This window comes from Phaethon aethereus (genome assembly GCF_964289735.1).
Source record: "Phaethon aethereus genome assembly, chromosome: 10".
Lineage (NCBI taxonomy): Eukaryota > Metazoa > Chordata > Aves > Phaethontiformes > Phaethontidae > Phaethon > Phaethon aethereus.
Window position 1 is genome coordinate 9,358,854 of NC_138586.1, and position 27,440 is coordinate 9,386,293.

General features: G+C 39.9%; 1 protein-coding gene across 1 annotated transcript in view; it reads right to left on the minus strand.

Moving 5' to 3' along the window:
- Nucleotides 1-27,440, minus strand: part of AFF2 (ALF transcription elongation factor 2) — a gene marked incomplete at its 3' end in the record, with an annotated part of 338,544 nt that overhangs the window by 15,500 nt on the left and 295,604 nt on the right. The window contains exons 10-16 of the mRNA XM_082004365.1: nucleotides 16,802-16,964; nucleotides 15,252-16,271; nucleotides 13,033-13,157; nucleotides 6,580-6,814; nucleotides 4,522-4,661; nucleotides 3,896-3,959; nucleotides 406-542 (exon numbers count right to left, since the gene is read on the minus strand). Of these exons, the coding sequence (XP_081860491.1) occupies nucleotides 406-542; nucleotides 3,896-3,959; nucleotides 4,522-4,661; nucleotides 6,580-6,814; nucleotides 13,033-13,157; nucleotides 15,252-16,271; nucleotides 16,802-16,964 (1,884 nt within the window). The remainder of the gene's footprint in view (nucleotides 1-405; nucleotides 543-3,895; nucleotides 3,960-4,521; nucleotides 4,662-6,579; nucleotides 6,815-13,032; nucleotides 13,158-15,251; nucleotides 16,272-16,801; nucleotides 16,965-27,440) is intronic.

Consider the following 27,440-nt stretch of genomic DNA (forward strand, 5'->3'; position numbering starts at 1 on the left):
GTTATAAACCTCTAAAAACAGGGTTTGTAATAGAAATCCTGATAGACTCACTTTAATGTTTTGAATTATAAAACTACACCTTTTAAAAGACAAGTGTCATTGCCAAACAGTGAAATTACTATACTTTACTTCCACCCACTACATTTCAATTTTAATTTTATGAATATTGCAAATTATAACACTCACATTATAACCTCTAAAGGGGATAATTTATAAAAGCAGTGTCCATCAATTATAAATTTTCCATGACATTAATAAAATGGCAAGAACTAATTATGATGACTTCTGAGATGAAGATGCCTTGGACAAATCATTAATACGTTGAAATGGTATTTTTTAAAACATAGCAGGTTCTAATTATGACTGAAATGAGATTATGAAAATGATCACAGAAAGGACATTAACCTGATGAGTTCCACAGTCTCTGAGTACATGGTGTATGGAGATTTAGCTTCTAATGGATCTCGCTCCATAGCGTTCCCGCACTCGATGAAGGAGAGGGCAGCATCAGCATAATTCACTGCTTTGCCGAACTTCTCCAGCTGCAATGGGAATGACACCGTCAAGAAAATCCATCAGCTTTAATTTCTAGGTAGACAGATCACGATACAAAGCAACACTAGCATTAGGATGAAAGCAAAGCGACGCTGGTAGTTAAGAATGAATTCATACAGTAATTAAGGCACAGACTATGTTTTTACCAAATCTTTTCAGGTATTATATAGCCAGACGCTCCACAGAGGAAAGTCAATGCATGGATTTACACGGGCAATGAGGGACACTAAGCATGTATGAACAAATCCATATTGCTCCTCGATACATGAACTAAGTTTGAATGTCACTATGCAAGAGTTAAGTAATAACTCTATGCCATTTGTCAGACGTCACATTCTGTCTTAACTGTTGACAAAAAAAAAAGTCATCACTTACATGGTGACTGAAAGAACAGGAAAAAAAAAGGAAAAAATATAGCACTGCTAAATATTTTATTTTAGTAGGATTTTATTGCAAAAGGTTTTAGCCCTCATAATGGTTGTGATTAAACTGACTTAGACATACTGATTTCTTTTTTCATGTGTAATGAATATTATATATGACATTTTTATAGTAAGTATTTTATAATAGTATTTAACATTTTCAATCTTTGATAGCTGTATGTAAGAATTCTACTAATGTGGCATTTGATATAAGAGATCCAATATACTTTAAATAATTTTAAAATTTCTTTGTATGTCTCTATCAAAATATTTTTGATGCATCTGCATATGTTTTCCATTCACAAAATAGAAGCCTATCCTAGCAACACATTAAGCAGAACATTTTATATTGGTCCAAGGTAACAGTGTATTTGCCTTTGTGGCTACTTCTAAGCAATCCTTATAACTAGTTCCCTCTGCATACCTTTAATTTCAAGTTCTGCTCTTGCGCATTGATAATGTGCAAAGCCTTTGTATAATTGATAGGTATTACTTCAATGATCACAAAAGGGGAAATATTTCTAAATGTTTTCTCTCTATTCCAATGGCTACTTCTCAGCATGTTCTTCAAATGCCTTGCTTTGAGTCTTCCACAGATGACGTTTTGTGGTATTAAAAAAAAAAAGAATCAGGCTGCAAGCAGATTTAGTACAGACACACAGTTTGAGCCAGAAATGGGATCTGATCCTGCCCTTTGCTCCATGCTGACTCTAGTGGAGTAGGTGGAATTGCTCCAGCTCATCACAGCTCAGCTGAGAACAGAGTGAGGTCTCCAAGATCTCCATACGGCACAGTCAGTTGCCACTGCAGCAGCCCATCCAAAGGACAAGTTTTCATGGAGTCACTCCCGTAAGATGCAAAACGCCCTGCCCTTCACCAGAAACCTATTTTCCGTACAAGCTCAGGAACAGCATTGCCACAAATCTCATTAACATTTGCTGACACGTTTTGAGGTCACATGCATTATCTTTCTAGCCACTGCAACACATCTTTCAATGCCGTGTGTGCTTTGTCATGTCATCACCAAGTAACCAGAAGCAATTGTTTCCATGGGACGACTAACACTACGGGATTGCACAGCAAATGTGTTACATGGAGATAATTTGTGTGCAGCTGTATTGGGTGGAAAAAAAAAAGTTGAGGCCTAAATAGCGGAAAGAAAAAGCAGATACTTTGTTCATGGGTATTTATGTCTGCCAACAAGTTGTATAGTAGCGGATGGCCTCACATTCCCGTAAGAGCACTCGGAGTGTCAAACTGCATGCGACAGGCAAGGCCTGCCTGCAGGCAGCAGCGTGATGTGCTGTGCCTGCTCCTCTTAGTTCTGCTTGAGAAACACCCCTGACTCTGCAAGGCATAGTCAAAGGTAAGAGGCTGGGAGACAGGTCAACACTTTTCTGAGTGAATCAGGCTGTGGAGGGAACTGGATTGACATAGCATGTTGAGACCATCAGGAGCCTGAGCCTGTAAATATTTGCCAGCGTGGAGCAGGCGTCCCTGTGCCAGAACCATGTGTATTTTCTTTAAAGGTCAATCAGCTGTGGGAGGTGTTGTCAATCTGCTTCTGCCAGCCTTTCCCGTGTGTGAATGTCAGGGCTCTGGCTGAACACGCTCTGCTGAGTTGGGCTGCAGGAATCGGTGCCGGCCATCTCCTGTAAATGGGCAGGTCGGGAGGGATGACAGCTAACTTACTGACAGCCACGGCAGGTTGCCAAAAACCTCAATGCGCCTCCCACAGAAAACACACTTGGTAACACTGTGCCCCGAGTCAAAAAGGAGCCCGGAGAGCTGAAGCAGTCAGCTTGACATGTCAACTCTCCTTCAGCTCACTGACAGTAGAGGGAGACCATTTATTTATTTATTTATTTATTACACATAGCATAGGATTGTTTTGGGGTTTTTCTTTGGACAAACACTTATTTCCAAGCACAAAATCTCTGATGTGGAATGATATAATATGCATGCAAAAACCCCACATATAATGAAGCAGGAAGTGAAAAATCACCCAGTTCTTTTTCAGCTGTGATTTTACGGGGCAAAGTGAATGGCCACACTCCATTTTAGACATCTTAGTTTAAATAAATAGAGGAGTCAATTCCACTAAGCCTGCCTAAATGAGACGCTGTTCTGCATTCTATGTAGCATACAGGAGCAAAGTTCCTACCTACAAAGCAAACGGCTATTAAAGGCACTTCAGTGCTAGCAAATAGCTTGGATTGAACAAACTATGATAGAGTATAATATGTCAGATTAAGTAGTTTTATCAAAATCAAATCACTTTGCAAAATTAGGTCAATCTTACTGGAATTTAATCTGGGGCAAAATGAGAGAAAAAGCTTTCCCAGCATTGAACTACCTCATTGCAAGATTTTTTGGGAAGAAGCTTGTTGAGTCTTTATTTACCAGCCTAAAAAGCATGCAATAAAAATGAATGTACTATTTAAAAGTCAATTGTTGCAAATTTTAAACAATTGGATTGGAAATATCAAACAGTTTTACCACATGATAATGGGGTTGAGGGTGATTTGCCTTTCTTAACTTTCTGTTATGGAATATTTCAACACTTTTGTTTTAGGCTCAAATTCAATAGGAAAACCAATTTCAAATACACATCATCTTTCATGAAATTATCTTACATCCTTTGTAAACATCACAACCGTTGCTCTTCCTCAGAAGAGATACCAGCTATTGTAAGAAGCTTCTTTTTTTGGGAACGAATTGTTAAAGGCTAGGAATGGTGCTCAGGGTTTGACTTGTTGTGGACAGTGTGTTCATGGAGTAGAATCTGAAGCATACTTTAGTTAATAGGAAGGTTCCTCTTGGTTTCTGAGGCTTTGGATGACATTTAGAATGTACATTTTTGTAACACCCAGCTCCATAGTGGAAAGAGACACCCCCCACACCCTGTGATAACCTACCAATGCATCTGCTTTATGCTTTAGCTTCTTAGCCTCTTGCATGTAATAATCCGCATTGTGAAGCCTGAAGAGACAAAATCAATTATTTCAAGTCTTTGTTTTCATACAATTGGACAAATATTGTTTGAGAAAATTGTTGACTGCTTCCAAGAACAATTTTGACATATACGCCCACTTATCTCTTTAAATCTTAACCTGATACTAATCTGAAGCTGCTGTATGCAAAGATATGATGGGTGACTAGAATGTAAAATAACTAGCTGTAGAAACTGGCCACCCGAAAGACCCATTAATGTGTGCTGAACAGAGGAAAATGAAAAATTTTTTAAACTAATTAAGCATAAGAAGTTTCCATTAGAGGAGCTAAAATAAAAAAAAAATGAAGAAGAATTACCGTGAACCAACATTCATGATCTGAAAACATTTATCAACAGAATCTTCATTAATCAGTGACAACAGTTCATTTGTAAAGATTAAAACTGTGTGTGCCTTTGTGCAGCACTATCCACGCAGGTGCCCAGTGCTAGCATTATAATCAAAGATACTCTCTTTCATTGGGAGATCTGCTTGCATGAAAATCCCAACTAGATAACATGTGGCTATCCCAGAGATCCAATAATACTTACACATCATCAAATGTTATTTTGGGTCTTCTGGGCTCAGAATTCCCATTGGAAAGCATTGGCATTGCAGACCAGATGTCTGTTTCTAGATGGCTGGTGTCAAGAAGAGTGTTGACTGTTGGCGTATTGTGAGATTCTTCCTCCTAGAAAAAAAGGACTGTTAGTAACTCTTCATAGTTCAAACAAACACCTTCCAACAATGTAAGTGCTCACATACACCCCACCAAAAAAATCCCAAACAAACAAAAGGCTAAGGCACAAAGTAATACTCATATATACCTGATTACATTCAGGTTACCTCACAAAACCACTCTTCCACCCTTTACAACATAAGTCCATTAGGTGAATTAGGCAATATGACTCTACCTTGGACCTCTCACCTGCACCGTTAACTCACACTCTTAGGTGATGTCAGCCTGGATACCACAGTGTTACTGGCTAGAGACACTGGTTAAAGCAAGGGTGGGCAAATCTAATGCAGAAGGGCTGGATTTAAACTCAACTTCATTCAAGGTGTATCACACTAATGTAACCTTTTTTTCTATATTATTATTAGCTAACTGTAAGGTGTTTAAAAAATTTGCTCGGATTTCAGCAAGGAACCGTTTCCTCACCCTTGCTACACAGAACAGAGAGAAGAACGGGAAGCAGAAGTCAGGAGCTATGCCTTTGCATTGATTAAAACCAGAAGCATAACAGAGGCATTTAAATCAGGCAATTGCAACTTGCCAGCTAGGTCCACAAACTAAATTACAGATGAACCAATGAACTAGGGAAAGAAATCTAACATTTTTAAAGAGACAAATATTTCATGTAGCATGATAATAGATAAAGCAAGGATAAATCCGACTAAAGATGCTGGGAGTGAGAGGAAGTGGCCCCGCTGTTTACATAGCATTGTTTATTTGCTGACATATGCAGTTCATTTTGGCATTGATTTCAGTTGAAGGCAGGTGTATTACTCTCGCAGCTTGAAGTGACACAATGATATCAGAAAGCAACAGGGATGAATGAATAAGGTGAAGTGATTTGTCACCTACGATCCAATGCAACTTGTGAGTTTCACTATTACAGTGCAGGGTAACAACCTTTCACAAAGCAGCGAACTGTGAAAAATGGGGCTATGCATGTCCTTTTCTGTGGCCGAATTCTCTTCTTATCTTTTAATTTTGACAGTGATACTAAGATACAGTTTGATAATAAATGCTATGTCTGAAACTCTAGAGGGAGGACTATTTTCTAAACTGGACCAAAACCCTGAAGTTTCCCCGTTTAACCTAAAAGAGAATGACAAACTATGTGAAATTTCACTTTTTTTTTAGTGAATTTGCTAGCAGCTTCTAGTTTTGGCTCTTTATCATGTATTTTCAGTAAAAAGACATCTGAATCTGGTGAAAAGCCAGCAAGAAAGAATTGTCTATGTGACAACCTTTGATGGGGAGATGGCTCTAAAAGAATGATGGGGTTTTTTTTTGAAAAAAAACCCTATTTACATGGTATCTGAAAGCTTATATACATAGTTCATGGGGATTAGGTGTAAATAAACAATACTGCTGTAAGCTGGGAGCCTGCAAGCCTGAGAGAAGATATTTCCATGTTGAGTGTGCTATGGATAGGTAGCGCTCCTTTAAATTTTTATTATCTGTTTAGTTTAGGCCGCAATATTCAGTATGACTACAGTGCTTAATTCTGGCTGAGAATTTCGGTAATTATTCAGGTGATGGATGCCAAAATTCTTGAAATTTTATTTTCAAAATGTGTGTGTGGTTGCTACAGAGTTAAGGGACTGATGGCAGCTAGTTGGTGGCTGCAGAGGCTCTCCTTAGGCTCAGGGACAGGGTGTTTCAGGGAGTGACACACAATGCCAAGTAGATGCCTAACGCTGATCTAAAACCGGAACTTGCAAGAGTTGCTTATGCCCCGCTCTGTAAAGATCCACTCCTCGCTGCTCTTGAAAACAGATTTAAAAATAGATACTGGGGAAAAAAAATCAAACAGAACAAAATCAAGTTAATTTTATTTTATCTTGTTCACTTCCAGCAACTGAGGTCGGTTACTTACACAGATTCCTTTGGAGTTAGAAGAGGATTTATTTTCATTCTTTCTGTGTTTAGAAACAGAGGAGGAAGAGCTGCTGGTCTGAGAGGTGTTTGTGACGTTGGTCTCTTGGCTGAAGGAGCTGTTGTCACTGCTGTGCCGCCGATGCACAGGCTCGTCCAAGAGGGGGGATAATGGAGGAGGGAACAGCTTCTCTTCTCTTTTCTTTGCCACCTTCTTCACTGAGCTACTGCTGCTCCTGCGACACAGAGAGGAACCAGTTGCATTTCAAGAACCTTGGTTAATTGTCCATAGCACAAAGCTCTAGATTTTATTTACTGAGAAGCTAGCTCTACCCTCAAATATGTCCTGCAGTCCCCATGTCGTAGGAGCTAAGTCAAAAGGGGACAGGCAGCGAAAACAGAAGAGCTACCTCTGTCTTTTCAATGGCTGCAGAAACCTCCTGCTTTGGAGGACAACTCTCAGTGCATTAGTACAAATTGCACCCAATTTATATGCTAATTTGAGTCAGTCTTCATTTGAGAGGTCACAGAGGTTCTGACTCAGCAAAGTGCTGGAAAGTTTTACATATGGGGTTAGTTCCTTTGACTTGAAGTATGACTATTTATGTGTTTAACATTAAGCATCTTTTTAAGAGGTGGATTAGGGCCTACCATAAGCAACCTTTGCAAAAAAACATAATAGCACATGGCATGTGAACAAACAAACAAAAATTTATAACAACTACAAAATGATAACCATAACAGTAACAAGACAATAATTATTTGACCTCTAGAATAAAACCAATGTTCAACACTATATTAAAATGATACTCTGTAGCTGGCAAAAGCCCTTGAACAAATATTGGTTGATGAATTGAACGTGATTCAGAAAATGAACGTGGTTTTGACATGAAAGCTTGAGTAATATGATAATCTATTGTCTGTTTTATGTACAGAAATTGTTAGCTGGCTAGAATTGGCAGCTGTGATACACAGTAAAAACAAAAAAACCTGTTAGACCTTTCTTCCCTCAAATCCATCAAAAAAGAAAAAAACAAAACCCAGCACTCCACTGACTATTTAACATGTTAATTTACTCATAGATTTTTATTTTAGGTACTGTCCCAGCTCAGTCAATGAAGATAACTTGAATTTTAATCTTTTGTTAGACATCTTAATATCGCACTACACGATCATTTACTTTTCATGATTATTGACTAAAATTTCAATAACAAATTAAGTCAACAAGAATTTATGTGTCGTTCCCAGTCACTTTCAGTCAGTGTCAGGAATTATAGATCTACTTTGCCTTAAAGTAACCAGGGACAGAGGAGAAGGCAACCCACGTTTCCTTACTCCTCATTCTGGAGTGCGCTCTCATTCCAGTCTCGCCTCTTTTGCAGTTTCACCAACAGTATCAATACCTGCACCTGCTTTGGGCATTCCCCTACTTTGGACCTTTGGTGATATAAAAGAAATTTAGCCTATCTGTGAAATCAGAGAATGAAATCAAACAAACTCGCCATGTTTCAGGTTTTATATCTCTTCTACTCAAAACTATTTTCAACTGAAGCAGAGTTAAACATATCTTATTTGAAACTCTCTGGTATTAAAGGTCTTCAGACTGAAGAAATAAAATGAGCACAGAATTTGTCTTGTCTTACAGTAGGACTGGTATGGATGCTGTCCTGCTCAGAAAACACATGGGACTAAAGAAGATCAAAGGAAAGCGACCAGGTTGGAAGAGACTGGCAGTTTTTCGAGGAGACCAATTTTATGCACATGTGGTCCTGCAACATGGCCTTCAAAAAGTTTTCACTCAAAGCCCCATCTGTTAGCCTTCTTACCCCCACCCCATCTGTTACCTTTCTTACCCGCAAAGGGCATTTTGGAACTCAGACAACCTACTACAGCTATAGCACAATAATACTCTGAACTTCTTCCAGTGGAAAGTTTTCCAAAGGAGGGTAAGCACTGCCCCAAGAAAGCACGTGCAAGTGCTACTGGATTGTACAGAGGCAAAGCAGACACAGTTAATGAAATACCCAGGAGCAGAATCCAAACCCTCTGCCTCTCAAATGAGTGTCCTACACAGGGAACCCTGAACATGCATATATGGATGGGAGCATGGAGCAAAGGGGTTCTCTGTGCCACTCTGCAAGGAGGTGTGTGGAGCTCTTCTTCCTCCCTGGTACAGCTCTGCAAAGGGAAGAGCAACCAAGTCTGTCAGATCTACCTCAAAAGTGTCTGAAGAAAAACTGCGTGTGAGCCATTGGCCAAGTCCTCTTTAGGATCTGACTCTGCACCACTAGTGAGGCTCCTCAGCACATCCCTGGCTGTTGCCAGGGCTAATGCAGGACTGTCACTTGCACAGTCTTCCGCTGCATGGGGAAATTTAAGGCACATATAAAGCAGTCGAAGCAACATTCCTCAGCTGCTACATGGAAGTGAAGGGATTAAGACAGTAGTACAAGAAAAAATTAAGGCAGCTGCAGGTACCATGGTTAAAACTTCACTACTTAAAACTTCACCCGTTCACTTCATCTTTGGACCCAAATATAAGATGGGGCAAACCAAGATACAGGTGCAGCTACTCAGCGCTGGCACACAAGTCAGTCTGTGGGTAGGAAGACTTAACTGCAAAGGAAAATGTGCTTGGGGATATTTTTTTTCTACATAACTCAAATTAAAAAAAAAAAAAACAAACAACAATACGGTTATAATTCTGTCTGGTTTTGTTTTTTCTTTTTTTTTTCCCTATTGCCCACTTAATCTTGCGACTTTTCACAGGAATTAAGCTGAAAATTTATTTAGCAATGTTACCTCCCTCAGATTTACGCCAAAGCATTTATGTTAACAATAACCTCCATGAAATAGTTTGTTACCAGCAGTTAACCAGATTGTCACTTTGCTTTGGGTTGCTAATGGCTAAGAAACTGGTCTTTGATTGCAGTAATCACTAATTTTGAATGAATTTATTGCAATAATTACCGAGACTCAATGGTTTAATTTGCTGACATGATTGTTAGTTAAACTATATTTAAAATCTAGGGAGAAACACAATAGAAGTGCAAGGAAGAAATACAAGCAGAACTGATGGTCTTGTGGCTGCAGGGTTTAATCTGTGTGTCTGAAAAGGCCAATTATCAAGGAACGAGAAGGCTTCCCATCTGCTTTTTTTTTCCCAGCCTGGTTTCTTTTAGGGCAGAAAGCAAGCAAGCAGGCAACAAGAGGTCAGTGTGTGAATTTCCATCTACTCTCACATATCAAGCTGCCTTTCTTTGCCCTTCCTTTATCCACTCCTTGTGGTATGCAGTGGTATCTCTGGCCTATTAGTGAGACAAAGCCATTGTCTACACGAATCACTTGGCTTTCCTTTGCCTCTACTCTCCCTGTCCACAATGAAATGCCGCACATTGACGGTGTATCTGATTTTCTGCAGGGGGTTAGCAGGGAAAGGTCACTCCCGCATTAGTTTGGACCATATGGCAGCAACTGAATGAAGCTGAAGTCATTGTTAGATGTAGAAAGCTGCCTCTGCCATGAACAAACCCCAATGAACGCTGTTGTGACTACCCAAGGGATCGGCTACTGTATGTTGCCAAGGACAGGTGCATCTTTAACTAAAAGTCAAACAAAAGGGAACAGGAAATCTTGAAAAACAGTCTGAAATTTTTGCCTCAGACAGACTTCTAGCATGCCTGTTAGACAGCAGGCATGTTCCACTAGTATAAGCCTAGTCTGAAACTGAGACTCACGGTTTGTATCAGCAAATTACTCTGTTGTTACAAACTGCCAAATGTTGGCGAATAGTGCCGTGCCTGGATTGGGTCTACCAATCAGGTATTCAGATATCAATGGTATTCAGCTGCACATACAATTAATGATTAGATTAAAATTGTTCTGGCAAGCAAGTAAATACATACATAATCCTCTGCTGCAAAGTGGGCAGCCGATCTGACAAAAATCCAGCCTCACAGCAGTGTTTCAAGGTATTACTATGAATTACCTGGACAAAACACAGTATCATCTATTCCTTCATTTGCTATGAAATATCAGAAATAAGGAAAATACGTGTCACATCTGATTTAGGAAAAGGCATCAGCCCCAGAGTGTGTGAGGGAAGGAACAGACAGAGATAACTAGTTGCATATGCAATTACTACATAATATAAACTGGCTCTTGCTTGTGCGAATGGCTTTTAAATTCACAGCTGACCATTTCAAGTCTCTACACTCAAATTGTATATGTGGTCATAGAAACTTGTGGAAATTAGGCATATAATTGCTGATATTAGACATGTAACTCTTCAAAAATTAACTGTGCATATTTGCTTGCTTTATTGAGCCCATATATTCAGGGAAAGATTATGAGAGACTTGTATTCAAATGCCTAAACCATAGACAGGCAGCCAGTGAGAGCTGCAAAAGCACAGGTATGGCCAGTCTTTCACTGATTCCTCCAGACTCCTGAATGCTTCAAATTTTGGCCCAGAGATCATGGTCCTTCTGTCAAAACACTCCTATACCTATAAAAAGCCCAATGAAAGCCTCTGAAGTCTGCCTTGGGGAACTTGGCTTGTTGGCACAGGGATCCAGTTCTAACGGGGGAGACCTAAGGTTCCTCCCGAGTGAGAACATCCAGCATGGGACGAGTGAGAACATCCACCATGGGATGTAACACCTTCTTAATGGAAGAACATCATCATCACACCTGTAGCTGAATCACCCTCATTTCTCAAAGTCCTCATTTATAGACTTAGGAGTTATGAAGGAAAATGTAGAACCTTTGGGAATAAAGGAACAAATGGCAAAGTCTGTCTCTCAGCCTTCTACCACTAAAATGCTATATTCCCCATGCCCTTGAACACTGTACTTTCAGCTTCCCCTTTCTTGTGCCTCCCCTTAAAACTCTACTTAACCCTCTGGAGCACAGAACCACTCCTGACTGCTTAAAAACAACCTGGGGCTCTCCAGAAATTTGTCATCACACAGTTCAGCCAGCTCCCTAATCTTTTGGGGAATATGTTGATCTATATTCAGTTGCACGTCTCTGGGAGTTGAAGACCTGGATTATCAAACAGTATTGTACTTGTTTCAAGCAAACTCAGAAGACACTAATAACAAATGCAGTATGATCCAGGTCTCAATCACTGCAGTGGAAAAAAAGTAAGAAAATTTTGTTTCAAAACTTGAGACAGATGAGAGGAAAAGCTAGCATATGGAAAAAACTATTGATGGACACAATTATATTTTAACAGAGAATACCAAAGGCTTGAAAGCTCCGAGGAATCAAATTAATGACCTGGAAAACAAGCTCAAATTAAGAAACATCAGGTTGGGGGTGGATCCTTAGGGCTTGCTGATGACAAGAATGGCAAGATTTTTTTAATGGATTGTGGAGGTGTTGGGGATAGATAATCCTTGATTCCCTCTGCGATATATCTCTGCTCATTGTATTTCTAGCAATGACAAACAGGCAAGACCCATTATGATGTTTATCAAATGTACAACATGTTACAGATCACATTGTAACTTTCAACTCACCTGCCTTTCCTGATTTTCTCAGGGGTAGAATGAGAAGTTAGTTCAAGGACTGAAGTTACTCTGTAATTACACCAGTATAAATAAAATGATGCTCAGCCTTCTTTATGGATTTTAAAATTTGTGTGCTATTTCATAAATGATTTTGGAACTTTATCTAAATTTAAATACCACTACAATCAAATTGTTTTCAGAAGCACGTTGCAGGTTTGATTCTTTGCTTGTCCTAGTGTGAAGCAGAAAGAAGTGCCTCATCTCAAAATAGTAAAAGCACAAAATTAATGACAGAAGGGAATTGGACTCTTTGGTTATTTATAGAATGTTAATCTTGTGATTATACTAATCAGAATCATTACGTGGCGCCTGTTTGCTCAAGCATTATAGCCATCTCTCAAAGACACTCTGAAAGGCACCAACTATTTGATTATATGTCTGCTAAAAATAAAATGTATGTCTGAAACATTTAGGATGGTCACCCCAGCGTTGCTGTATATACAGTTAAAGAATAAGAGCTGCTGAAGTGAATGGCAAGTCACTATTGTCACTTTTGTTCAATAAAACTGAGAACTGTCTCTTACGAAAACGATTTTAAAAAATAAATTCCAGACAATCAAATAAAGCCCACTTTTAGTAGGATTCTCTGGCCGTAGAGGCTAAGGATGATGGGGCAAGAAAGAACATTGAAAGGATGCAGTACGGGGGTAGAAGAGTATCCCAGGATTGTGATGGCACTCTGAATTCATGTAGTTCATTGGAAGGATGAACGAATCTCATCCAACACCATGTGGACCCTCTTCCTAATGGATGGTAATAGCAATGCCAGGTCACTTATGGTTATGAGCTGTAATACTCATCTGGCTCTACAGCAAAGACAGTTGTAGAACAGTACTGTGAAATCCCTCATGACTGATATGTGAAAAAAAAGAACTTACTCTTTAGTGCTGGTTAATCTGTGATTCGGTATCGGAGAGATACAAGGTGGGAGCAGGCATGAAGCTGAAGGGTCCTCCAGGCGCTGCTTCTTACTTTCAACAAAGGTATCCAGGCTTTCCATCTGCTTTAACAAAAATAGTAGAGCTTGAAAGATCCAGCATCTATGCACAATTTCACTTGCCATTAAGAGGAGCTCAGGAATCTCAGTGTACATCCTTTACAGTAGCAGTAGTTAAAATACAGGTGAAGAGAAGTCAAAGTCACCTGAAATCAGGGCTAAACATGCTCCAAACACATGACATGAAGTTATATAACAAGTGACAATTAGGAAGCAAAATACCTCATGTGCTATAGTTATCTTTTGTAGTGCACTGGAATTTAATTAATAATTCAGATGGAATGACTTGATAGTACCAAATCTTACTCAAGTAAATAGCTTGTACTTATTGACTTAATGGAAGTTGATGGGAAAACTTCCCTGAGTAAGTATTCCTCACAGGGCTAAAAGACTACAGGACTGAGCTGGGGTAGTCATTAACAATGATAGCTGGTTTAAAGTTTGCTTTGAAAGATTCCCTGATGCATGACTTTTGTGCCTGAACTAGGATGATACAAGCAAAGCTGATTACTGTTCTGTCACTGGAAACTTCGTATCAGCCTTCAAGCCCACTAATAGATGACTAAAATAAATCTTTTAATAGCATGATTTAGAAAGACAAATCAGGCTCTCTCTACTCTGTTTTAACTGTTGATATACCCTCAAGTCATCCTAATTGGTTTGTTTCCCTTTGGGTAGCGGTGAACAATCATACAGCGACTGAACGGGCTGTTTCGGAGTATAGCTTACATTTGTACAGTCCTAGAGCGAGATGCCTCATTTTGTTACTTTCTAATTCAAAGTCCCAGCCAATGAAATTATGAGGTTCCAACTTTCATATAATCCTTTTTTTTTTCCTGAGAGCCCTCAGTTTAGTTGTCAAGACTATACTTGTGTTTTAGCCAAGATTCCTTCTCCATCATACTGACACTCCACTAGGTTTCTTGTATAATTAACATACACCCTGATATACTTATACATACATATAAGCATGGACATTTATATATCCCTTTCCTCTTTCTTCTCTTCTCCTTCCTTCTTACATGTCTGCCTTCAGTGTACAGCTAGAATATAAATTGAATAAAAACCTGCCGAGTTTACTCATGTGATTATTTCCACTTAATTCAACAGGGAAGGAGCCAGTGCAGTGACTCATGTAGGCAGGGGTGCAGACCCTGTGTCTGCCTGGCATTGTCTGTCTTTGTCTTCTATTAACTCTCTCGTACCACTGGACTGCTCAAACTCAGGATTTCATGAAGTCCACTAGAACAGACAGCTGAAGTCACATTCACAATGATTTATGACATTTGGGGTATAAAAAAATATACACTATGGTGACTTCTCACAGACAGACCAGAGCACAACCATTTCAGCTGGAAAAACTGATTACAAAAATTCATTTATAAAACTTCAGATTCTTTTCTGAAAACACATTTAGTTTGAAGTGCAGTGTCATATCCCACAAGGCAGGATTCTCTTGGGCATAAATAACATAAAACATATGATAAAACATAACGCTTAAGTCAAAATACATTTGCCTTTTCAGGTAGCTGTGTAGAGAAAGCAGCTAGTTAAGCAATGATATTTCTATGAACCACATTTGTTTATACAACATAACAATATAAAGACTAAATTCACCAGAAGCATAAGCAAGCACCATTCCATTGACTTTAGTGAAGCTATGCCTTTTTAAGCCAGTGGTGAAAATGCCTTAATTCTGCAGACAGTAAGACCCTGACTTCCAAATAAAAGTCACATTTTCTGAGTATGGCTGAACCTGTAGTAATATGAACTCACCGCTGGGATTCTTTCTGCAGATTACAGAACACTGGAAATTAATGGGTAAGTGAGCAAATACAGTGAAAAAGCTTGCAAGACAAATCTCAAAAAAATACATTGTTCATTGATTTTGTCAGCTGGAGTTTGTTTTTTACTAGTTTCTGATGATAATTTGCAATGCACTTGTAAATGTATGTCCTTTGTAAAAACAATAGAGCCTTAGTGTTATGACGCCTCCTTACAGCCCTGCTGCAGGAGCAGTGAGGAATCACCAACTGTGGTCCTGACCTTGAGGATGCATAGAAAGTCAGTGTTTTCCTCCGAATAATGAAAACAACTTACCTTGTGTTTTCTTTTGGATTTTGTGGATGGTTTTTCAGCTGCTGGGGTAGGGGACTCTCGAGATGGTCGCCTGTGTTTCACAATTGCCTCTCTTGGTTCACTTTTCACAGACGTGGTTTCAAAAGGCTCTTGTCCAGGTATCCTAGAGAGTAAACTAAGGTCTATTTTCACCCACAGAGATTTGAGGTCTTCATATTCTCTCAGGGGGGAGAGAAGTTCGTTTTGTACAATTGGGATAGGAGAAAAGAGCTGCTCCTCCAAGTCATTGCTGGTCTGGTCAATGGATGTGTTGCTGCCATTGCTAGTTAAACTACTTACGCTGAGGATGTTACTGCCAGAGTCTTTCACTTTGACACCATTGCCAGACCCAGTGCAAGCTGGCAATACTTTAGCCTGCAAGCTCTCCTCCTGGTCTGTATTTGAGTCAGAAGTAGATGAATCTGTTTCAATGAATTCGCGGGACTTGGGGACAATTTTGCTGGGGCCTCTGTACTTTTTCTTCTCTGAAGTGAGACCTGTGCTACTTCGTGGTTCTTTCCTTGGAGCAGTCTTCCCAACTGCTGCTTTAGTTCGAACCTTTGGCTGCTCGGGAGGGTCCTGTATGTCTTTTTCTTTGGGAGTGTTGCTGGTATTATTTGGTTTGGGCCAGTTATACTCTTCTACACTGGAAGTCCTTTCTACCTTTTTGGGTTGCTTTTTCCCAGTAGTCCTTTGTGAAGTTGGCTCATTATGAGCTGGTGACTTCTGCTTGGAGCTTTTTGCCTCTGGGGTTTTCTGGGCAACCCGCGGTTTGGCTTTCTCTCGGATGGGACTAAGGATCGCCCGGTCTTTGGAATCGGTTGGGGGCAGGCTACTGTTGATCTTCCCTTTGTTTGGCCCTTCGGCCTGCTGGTTGCTCTGGGCCTGGGAGCTGGTCTCGCTGTGAGGGTCATTTTGACTGTTGATGATGGTCTTGTTGTGGGGGTTCACTTTATTTAGCCATTTATCCAGCTGCCATTTGTTTGTTGAGGGAGGTTCAGGCTGCAGTTTGAAGAATGACAAGAAACAAATTCAGACAGAAGCAATGATTTTCCCTTTAAATGAGAAAGTTTTTAACGTAGCCTTTTATTTCAGTCAACTAGTGGTGACTGCTAGTTTTATGGGAGTATTTATGGAGTATTTATGGTTAATTAGGCTTCCTTATCTGGTTTACAATGTGGCCCTGGAGAAATTTAGTACAACTAAAAAGTTTAGCTGGTCCCTGAAGACATAGTTTTGTCATGTTGCCTTTCCTTAGTCCCAGCTGAATACTGTGTCAATAAAATCTTCTCCAGCTACTGGCAAAAATCTAAATATTTCTTTAAAGCAATTCAAATGTAGGCCAGAAGGATTCTTCCAAAAGCTAGAATGAGTATGTGGGTCATACACGTAAAATGATAGAGGGAGAAGAAAGTCAACAGCATCAAACAGCACAGAACTCCAACATCTTCCTAACAAGGAGCAGGATTTCACTCTCTTTTACACCTCCCCCTTCGAGCTGCACTGGCGAGGAGCTGAGAGTGTGGCTTTACCTCTGGTGTGGCACTGCGCGACTCCTCGTTGCACTCGCTGTCACTGGAGCTGCTCTCACTGTCAGAGTCGGACTCAGAGCTGCTCTCAGACTCACTGGAGCTCCCGGAGCCACCGCTGGAATGGGCCAAACCAGTTGCATGTGCTGCTGGCACTGTCAGGCTGCTGTGGGGAGAAGACCCTCTCGTGTCAGTATGCTGCTTGTCTTTCTTAGGGTTGCCTTGGGGGGAGCTACCCTGTTCACACCAACTTTCCTCAGTGTCAACTCCCTCTCCTGCAGTACAGACCCAATGAAAGCTCCAGTGGCCATGCCACGACGTAGCCACCAAAGGAGCCAGCTGGGTTTATGCTTCATGGGACACACTGATAATGGTGTTAATAACATTACCATCATCATCACCCTCTAATGAGAAATACTTCAGTGTCACAAGCCTGAGCTTATTAGCCCAATGATTGTGAAAACTAACAATCACACCTAAATAATTCATTAATGGAATCATGGTTTCTTCATTTTCTGCTGGTTCATTTATAATTTATGATCAAAGGAACGACATCAGGCAACTAATATTGGACAGGGCATTTAAAAAATTAATTTTAATGAATACTTTTACACTGTGGTGTACAAAAACTACATATTTTTGAATAATCTCCAGGGACTGCCCAAGAATTTTTTATTTGTAGCTGTTTTTTCTCTCATGTTTATGTTAATACAGTGAGAAAGTGGCATTCATGCTGAAAATAAGCCTCTCTGTGAAATCTATTTTTCTATGTCCTCCAAGATGTATTTATTAGCAGTGCACTGGCTGCCATTGTTTTTCCTCAGCATTTATTTCTAAACTGAGTTGTTGGATGACCCCAGTTTTCAGCACTACAGAATTCTGACAGTCTGAGTCTTTATGAACTCACCTTTAATTTCAACTTTCTTTTTGTCAGGGAGATAACTGTAAGGTTTTATGTCTTTTCAGCTGATCTATACAGAGACTTTTTGATGATTGATTTTAAATTTGTGAAGCTGACAAAGCAAAGCGTTTGAAAATTGACACCATTTGCTAGTACTCCTTTATGGATATTCAATACTTCTCCTTAATATATCATATGCTCTGTGTGTCCCATATCGAGTGATCCAGAGATGTCTAGAAGTTATAATACAGTTTTGCCTTCATTTCTACTACCTGCTTTTCTACTTTCCTCTGAGGAGGATTCAAGTAAGCCAGGTACATGCCCTCCTTCCCCTTTCACACTGAGATACTCAAGATGCTTTCTTAAAAAAACACAGTAACCAAGAAACTGGAAGTTGGAAAAGCCAGAAAAAACTGATGTGTGACCCTGCTCTGCTACAGTCTTTACAAGTATTGCCATTGGCTTCCGTGACAATAATATATGGGCTTTAATTTTCTTCTTATGCTAAGCTACTTTCTCTCTCACTCCTTGTTGGTAAACCTATCCCTTACACTGCGGTTGGTAACATAACTGTCTCTTTGAGCATTGCAGTGGTCCTGCAGTGCCCATTGCCAAAACAGCTTGGTGCCTCAGGGTGCATTAATGAAACAAAATTACTCACTTGGGTAATTGCTACAGATCACTAACTTTGTTGCTCATTAAGTGCATATACTCCTTTTTTTTTCTTCAAGAGGCTCTTCACTCAACTCACTCAAGTAGAGCTACTTAAAAAATTTCAGCTGGAAGTTAACAAGTAAATCAAAAGAACAGATTATTTTAAAGATATGGGCATTTCTGAAAGTATTATAGAAAGCTAAGCACTGCTGAATTAAAAAAATGTATCTTACACTTTGTATTAGTGTCATTATTTTTGGAAACGGTTTGTGCACTTGTTTTTCTTTCTTTAGCCCTCCTTTTCCGTGAAGCTCAAGAAAATGTAGGGAAATATATTTTTCACTTCTTTTTTACAGCAAGCAAGGAAACAGAACAATGGAGAAAAAGTGAATGTTTGTAGGGGAGTTTGCCTTTCAATTCAGTATCTTGTAATTTCGGTCTTATATTTTCTATTTCGAAACACTAAGTAGATGAAAACCAAGTTTTCCTACTTTATCACAATTGTTTCCAAGAAGAAAGAGTTCGAAAAAAATAGAAAAAACTTCAAGGATTCCCAGACTAAGGACGCAAACATGATAATTCCACTCTAAAATCTAAAATGGAACATCATTTTCTGACTGTCCCCGTTGTTGAGCACTTAGGGAAAGTGGGAGAATGCCTTAGTTGGAGCCTGAGGGAAGAAAGCTTGTGTGACCTTGACTTGTACTGTCTTCCCCATGCATGGTGATGCACAGCAGTCCGGACAAACCACACTAGCTAAAGCACTTCTGTAAGCCACCACAACAGAAACAACAGCACCTTGCCTGGAGAGCTCTGAATCACTTTCGGCCGCTCCATACGTGAAGATTCTTCCTTTATTCCACAGGAAAGTTGTCAGTGCTCTCACTTAAGGGGCCCACTGATCAGCTACATCTGTCCTAGGATGCATGTTAGAAAGAAGTCGTCCCATGTCAAAGGGGGATTCCCTACCTGGCTTGCCCAGAGGAAGAATGCAGCTACAACGGGGAGAAGGGAGCCATCTTGCTGGCAGATCGGGACAGCCAGAGATGCTGCACCTATGACTGCCATCACAGACAGCACAGCCTTGTTTGGGAACCCTCCTCTAACACTGTGTGCCAAGCAATGAGTCGAAGTTGTCAGAAAATTGCTGGACACTCCTGAATCTATTCAGACATGTCCCCCATGCCCCATCAGCCCCCGAGGTGGTCGTTGGCTGGTCAGGAGACTGTTCCCCCCAGGTCTGTGGGATCCAGGCATGCAGCAGCAAGATATGGGCTGGGAAAATGGGTTTGTCTAAATAGAAGAGATCAGAGCAGCCCCATCATACAGTCCAAATAATAAGTGATAGGGCGAGAGGAAATGGTCTCAAGCTGCACCAGGGGAAGTTTAGATTGGGTAGTAGGAAAAATTTCTTCACCGAAAGGGTTGTCAAGCATTGGAGCAGGCTGCCTAGGGAGGTGGTTGAGTCAGCATCCCTGGGGGTATTTAAAAGATGTGTAGACGTGGCGCTTAGGGACGTGGTTTAGTGGCAAACTTGGCAGTGTTAGATTTATGGTTGGACTCGATGATCTTAAAGGTCTTTTCCAACCTGAATGATTCTATGATTCTATGATCAGCCTTGAAAAAAGTGTTATTTATGGGATTATCAGAGCAATGAAGTTGTAATTTAGAAATTACTTTTCCCTAAATCTGTAAGCTTCACCTGTTTCACTTCTATTTTCTGTTTTCACCCCAAAATGGAAGTGAACATGGCAATATTAATGTTTCAGCCTTGCAGAAAACTCCAGTTCCCACAACCCTAGCAGACAGCTCACTGTGAAGACAAAGAAATGTTTAACCCTCAGCAGCATCTCCAAGAGCTCAGGGCCAGGCATACGGCTACCTGGCACATGTTGGTCCCGCAGAGAGTAGCAAGGCCCATGGCTGCACCGAGCTGGTAGGGCACCAACCACATATCCTGCGGCCCAGTTCCTGCAGGGAATTAATGCACCTTTGTGGCAGGGCATATAAATCTATACCAGACTCTTGCAGTGGCAAAGCTCCTTGCCTGGAGTGGTTTATGCCCAGGCAACGCCCATACAGAAGGATGTACGTGAGGCTGCTCATATATCTCTGCAGATCTGCCTAAGTGCTCTGTTGTCTGTTGTCAGTGCTGGCAAGTTTGCTCTCATTAAGATGACTGATTTAAAGAATATCACCTCTTATAATAGATCAAAGAAGGAAAAGCCAGTGTCCCAGCAGCTAAGGATAGACCTTTCTAGCCTTTAAACACAACCTACATCTTTTAGCACTCCGGAAGAGAACTGACACCGTAGCTGGGATGCACTTACACAAAACAACTGGAGTTGTACTGTAGCAGACTGCAACTGTCTGACAAAGAAGGCAAAGACCAAGAACAAAACCATAGAAATAGATGGCAGCTCCAACCTGGCCTTATTTTCTTTCGTTCTGCACACCAGCCTCAGAAAAAAGTTATCATATGCCAAACATTACTGAATAACACAGCTCAGAAAGCTTGCAGGAACCAGACAGACTCAAAATAATGTTTTTCATACAAAACACAATGAGGTCATATTTGTCTTTCATCTGGGATAATAAAATTATGCCTTGGCTACATCGAGTGGTTTCATGCTGAAGACATCATTGCTGATCTACATTTTTAAAGTTCACTTTTCATCATGTAGTTCGGGTTGAGAGTAACTCTGTTTGTATGCTTTGCAAAACAATCAGGTAAGACCCAAAACGCCTTTCCTAGCATCTCACCATACTAAAGATAGAGAGATCTTGCACATAGCTACACGCACAATCAACTTCTAATAATGCTGTTCAGCAGAACAGAATAAAATATACAGACCTTTCACATACAAGTTTGTGGAAAAAAATCTTTGCTTCTAATAAAATTAACTTACTGGAGAGATTCTGGTTGTCTTCCATTGTTTTTTTTTTTTCCTTAAATAAAATGTATCTTTTATTCAATAGAACAGGTTTGTTTGCACTCTTAGCAAAGACTTTCCTCAGCTTCAAAGTTAAATAACACTTTTTAAAAGATGCTGGGATAGATTCTGCAAATGTGCATTCAAGCAGCTGTTATACAAATAAATCGGGCTGCTTCTATTAAGTATCAACTACATGAAGTGGGGGTTGCCTCTTTAAGAGACTTTCAAAGCAAGCTTTGTTGTGTTGCTAAGGTCCAGACAAGGAATGCCAGCCCGGACAAGGTTTAAAATGGATTTAAAGCATTTTATCACCAGACACAAGTCCGCAAAGTGACTAAAGGGGGCAGGAAGTACTGGTATTTGAAACTCTTGAATTTTTATTTCTCAGCAGGAGATGAGCACTCATATTGTTCCTCAGTGTTTGGGTGGACAGTGTTTTTATTTCATTTCAACTGAAAAAAAATATTAACAAAAACAATGCTGCACAATGGAATACAGTATTATTTGGGTAAATAACACTTAGAAGAAAGCCAGTTCATTATTACCGCTTGAGATTGGAGGCCCCAGCTGAGACCAGTGACCTGCTGTGCTGGGATCTGTGTAAATACACGATGAGACACAGTCCTTGAGCTAAAGAGCTTGCAATCCAAACACACAAAGCAAACATCAGAGGTATTACAATCATCCTCATACTCAGTGCAGGCCTCTCACTTTCTCTAAGTGTGAGGCCTCTCTGCAGTTAATGGAAACATCACTTTCACCCCCCTTTTAATTTTGTTCTCCCCATTTTCCAAGCCTTGTGCTCAGCACTTGAGCTGAAGCCTGCAGGGCAGTCAGACGTCTCTGCCCTGACGCAGAGCCCTGACCACGGGTGTGCTATCTGGGAGGAAAAATACACGCGGGACTCAGCAGCAAGGATCCCTGCTACTCTGGCCAGATGGATCAGCATCTGCTTACCCCTCTCCAAAGCAGCATCTCCTGTGCCTTGGAGACGATAGACACTGGAGTGACACCCATACCGTAGGTAGGAGGAAAACCAGACCTCCATCTTTTACAAAGGCCACAGAATCATAGAATAGTTTGGGTTGGAAGGGACCTTCAAAGGTCATCTAATCCAACCCTCCTGCAATGGGCAGGGACATCTTCAACTAGACCAGGTTGCTCAGAGCCCCGTCCAACCTGACCTGGGATGTTTCCAGGGATGGGGCATCTACCACCTCTCTGGGTGACCTGTGCCAGTGCTTCACCATCCTAATTGGGAAAAATTTCTTCCTTATATCTAGTTTAAATCTACCCTCTTCTAAAGGGTAACTCATGTGTTATTTTTCCAAAGCCAGTTAAAGCAGACATGGCATTATTATGTGTCTGGATTATTATGCTGCCTAGAGAACTGAAGGCCCAACACGCGGCTTACACTTTCTTTGTTATTGTCATCATCTAGACTTTTATATTATTTTCAACACATCATTTACTCCACTGTTGTAATAAATTATTTTCAAGATTAAACCTGGTAGTTACAAGAAAGATAATATGAAATACCAAAACTCATTAACCTCTAATAAGAAAAATAATAAACTTTTTACCCTGTAAACACATATGTAAAAAAAGTTATATAATTCAGACTACGGCAGTAAAACTCATCAAGTAACAAAAATTCTTAACAAGTCCTTAGCTATCTCCTTGAACTTCTCACCAATTAGATGTAGTCATGTTAATTGCTGTGAAGAGAATTTGGCAAATAGACGGTGCCCTCTGACAATAGGTTTATTCATTCCAACCCTTCCTTTTTAGGGTAATGATGAATTTGCCACTTGTTCCATTGCTCTACCCAGAAATCAAAATGTAAACTTTGAGAAAGCAGAGCGCTGCTGGGCAATGGGAAATTGTAGATGGGAACCAACCAGTGAGTCAACAGCGTATCAATGCTGGCAATGTATTTCCACAAGAAGCAGCACTCTACAAAGGTTGCTTTACTGCATAAGTCTATTTTCAGGAAAAATTCAACCAATAAAATCTGGAAAGGGGAAGGTCTGTGCTGGAAAAGTGACTACAGACTTGACAGGGTGGTTGATCTTCCCGGTGAGGCACTGGATTGGGACTTGGATGAATTTTGCTTTGTGTCTGAGAAGAAAATACATCTGTGCATCAGTTCTTGTTGAGTAAAAGAGAGACTATGTTGCCTTAATCTGGCTTGTCTGTTTAAAATGCAAATTCCTCAGAACAAAGACTCTGATTGGAGAGGACACTGAAAAGTGAGCACCCAGCTCTGAGTAAGACTTTTGTGCGCTACAGCCACACTACAGCATCTACCAGAGTAGATGGTAACAGACACTCTTGGGGGAATACTGTGCTCTCCTGCTCACTACACTTTATTCTGAGAGAAGAGCAAGGAACAAACTGCCTTCAGCTTTTCAGAAGCTAGCCCAATCTCTCCTCCAGAATCTATTTCTACAGAAAAACTGTGAACCTGAGGGGCATTACTAGGAGTTACTGGGCTCACTGAATTCTGCATAAATGTTCAAAAAGGCTGCTTCATTATTCTAGCAGATAATAATAGAGCAGCACCTAGCAGATTAAATATTTAGTGTCAGAATTTAATACTATAACTGTTCAATAACGAAGTTTTATTTCTCTTCTATTCTTACACCATTATCAGCAAGTAATATTCTCTTCTAATTTGAAAGGGAGCTGCCATTTTTTAATAATGAATTGTTCGTATCTGTATCTTCAAACTTATATATGACTGCCATTAGATCGCTTTTTAAAGAAAAGGATTGCTCTGAGTGATTTTTTCACTGCCTTTCCATTGGTTAGTATTAAATTATTTATCATCAGGCTGGTAGGATCCAAATCTAAACTTTCAAAGATTGGTTGACACAGGAACTGAAAACCTGTATCAAGCCCTTTTAAAATATTAATCAGCACCCAGGTCAATGAAATGAAATAAGGTGTGGAAATTGTTACTTCAGCTAACGTTAGCACGCATAGTAAGACATCACTTATGATGGCTCTCTCATGTGAAAAGACATGGAAAGGGGAAACCTCTCTAATATGTTATTCAGGATATGGCAGCTGATCTGCCAGTATCAATCCTGAATGCTGTAATGCAAATCGGAGTTCTGATTTATTTGGAGGGGGATGTTAATTTACAAAATATTATATGTAAAAAGCCACATTCTCATTTTATTGTGCTCAAAAGTAACTGTTTTAATCAAAGACTGTTTATAATAAGGTTGATAGAGTTACTGCAACAGATTTTTTTCATATACATATAAACCTTTATACTTCGAGCTTTAAAGACCATAAAAAAGGATAGTAAAGATGAAAGAAATAGAAAGAATGACAGAGTTAACTCCTATGAGCCACAGTCTATGTCAAAGCAGAACTAAAGTGATTGACAGCTTGCATTAGTAATGAATAGAGTGGGGAAAAGCTGCCAAGAACCCGTAACAAGGTCAAAGGCTTCCAATAAAGAATTACATTAGCCACAAATCCTAGGTGGAACTGTGAATATACATCTGCAATGTGACTTTAACCATGGTACTGTTTCTACTGTCCTATTCTGACCCTTTTCTGGGTTTTATCCTGGGCTACAGCAAGTCCGGACTCTACCATACTTGTGATAAAGAACAGGTGTAACATATCAAACTGCTTGTGGAATTCTAAAAGCAAGCAGAAGAGGAGGAATTTTAATGGCAGATCCCTAACGGTGCACATAAAAAACTTTCTGAACTATTGGTATTGTAATCACTCTCCTTCCAATTTCACAGCACTCTTAAACACACTTGACATGGAAGAGAAGGGGATTTTGCATATTAAAACCAATATTGTACCCGTGATTTGTGCATGCATCACCCACCTCACCTCAGAGTTTGGAAACAATTTTGTGAGCATGATATTATTCAGGGAATGCAATGTATATAGACTTTTTGATGTACAACATTTTAGTGAATGGATTCAGGTGTCAGAGAGCATTATTTGTACTATGCCCTGATGTGCTACTGTTTGTCTGGCATCTGGAAGAACAAGAATACAATCTCTTACTATGATACTCCAAAGGGCCTCATTTGATGTAAATGGAACCATTTTATTATATCAATATTGCCCCACTGAATCAAGCTAGATATGAGTATTGATACATAGAAACTTATTTATTTTCCACAAAGGAAATGTGGAATACTGCATCTTTCAGTACCCTTTGTGAATCTTCTGTGCAAGTTTAGAAGTACCTATTCACTCCTCTACTGTTTATAATTTTAAGTTAACATAAAATGTTTTTTAATTAGTCACTTATTTGCACTTTCATTTTACTTATTTCAGCAGAAAGTCCAAGCGTGGTCATGATAAAAAATGTCAAAAGCGAACCTCTAAAAGCAAAGTGTTGGCTTTTTTTCTCGTTCATGTATGGCATAAATTTGGACACATAACATTGTAAATGAACCACTCTGCTCATTCTAACTCAGTCCTACTTCAGTTCTATCTGAAAACAGAATCCAGCTTACAGAGCCCAGTGGGAAGAGAACTGGGAGCTATGGGACCAAAACACACTGGTGCAGATGGATCCACATGACACCTCCAAATCCTCAACATTTCCAGTCTCATCTTCTATCCGAGGAAAGCTAATTTTACTATCATCTTGAGCAATCAAGCAGTCAGAAAACATGAGAAAGTAGGATTTTTTTCTTTCCCCATATAAGACAACACCTCTGCGCTTGAAAAGGTGCCAAAAGGCATATCCTGATTTTCCAGAGCTTTACAGCACACACGCAGTCATTCACACCTGCGTGCTATGTACAAGTGTCACAACGTCAGCTCAGGAAACCGTCTGAGGATTTACTCTCTGTGGGAATCCCTTGGGAGCAGATCAGCAGTATAACCACTTCCAGACAAGAGCAAAGAGGATGACTCGGGAACATGAGTCTCTGCAAGCCAGAGAAGGGAAAGCAGCCTGTGGCAGTCTGCTGAAGCCACCCCTATTCAGAAAAAGCCCAAGATTGCTCCAACTGTGGCTATTGTCAGGAGCATGATGAGTAAAAAGCAATACAGAAAAGGGCAGAGATAAAAACTGAGTACAGTCAGAACAAATAGGGCAATATTTTGCTAAATGAGCTTCAGCTGCTCACAAAGTGGTAGCTACCTCTGTGCGTTATATACTGTACAAAGCACGAAACAGCAGTGTTGGTGCTAGAGGCACGGCATGGTTTGTAGGCATGTACTCAAATGATTAAGGCACAAATAATCCACCTCTACAGAGATGACTACAGCACCTTTGTAAATAAAGACAACCCTGTAGTTACAGCACTGGTCTGACACTTCAGAAAACTGGTTCGGCTCCTGTGTCTCTCTGGGACTTAATGGACAAAATAATTCAATTCCTGGCACTTCTTCCCTGTTTTTAATAGAGATAGCATTGTGAGACTCCAAGCATATTTACATTCAACAGATTTAAGCTGTAGGATAACAGGGGCTGCAGAAGTACACAGACAGTAATGAAAACCGCAATCAGACACTTAGTTTCACTGCTACTTCCATAACAGTAAAAAGGAATCATCATTATTAATAACAGGCAATTACTCTGAAATAGTTTTTAAAGAAGTATTCCTAAAGGCACATGATGAATTTATGGCACACCACCAGAGCCTTTCATGGATATAAAGATGTACTTCGGCACACATGACTTGTTTGTTGAACAAGGAGAAACCTGTCTAGTGAAATATTAATAAAGCTGAGTGCTGAAACATAGGTGTCTTCTTTACAATTTATTTTAAAAAGGGGTGAAAAACTCCATTTGGAGTGGAAATCTAAACCTTCTCTATATTTCTGTCTAATGTGAACTCCTTTTAATGCTGTTGATTTTTGCCAGTTACATACTACACTGCTTTATAGATTTTAAAAAAAAGGTATTAAATCTATTTAGGATTAGATATCATCTTGGAGGATCTTATGTTAAGAACAGAGCTAAATCTTTAAGCAGCATCCACCCTTAATTATGACACACATAGGTATTAAGGAAAAAAAGGTGCTTCTCTGAGTGATAAATGGACCTGAAGATCCTTCACAACATTCACTATAAATCTCAAAAGGCCATTAATAAACACTCAGAAAAAATGACAGTTCCAACAAGTATCTGCTCTCATACTTTGCCTAATAC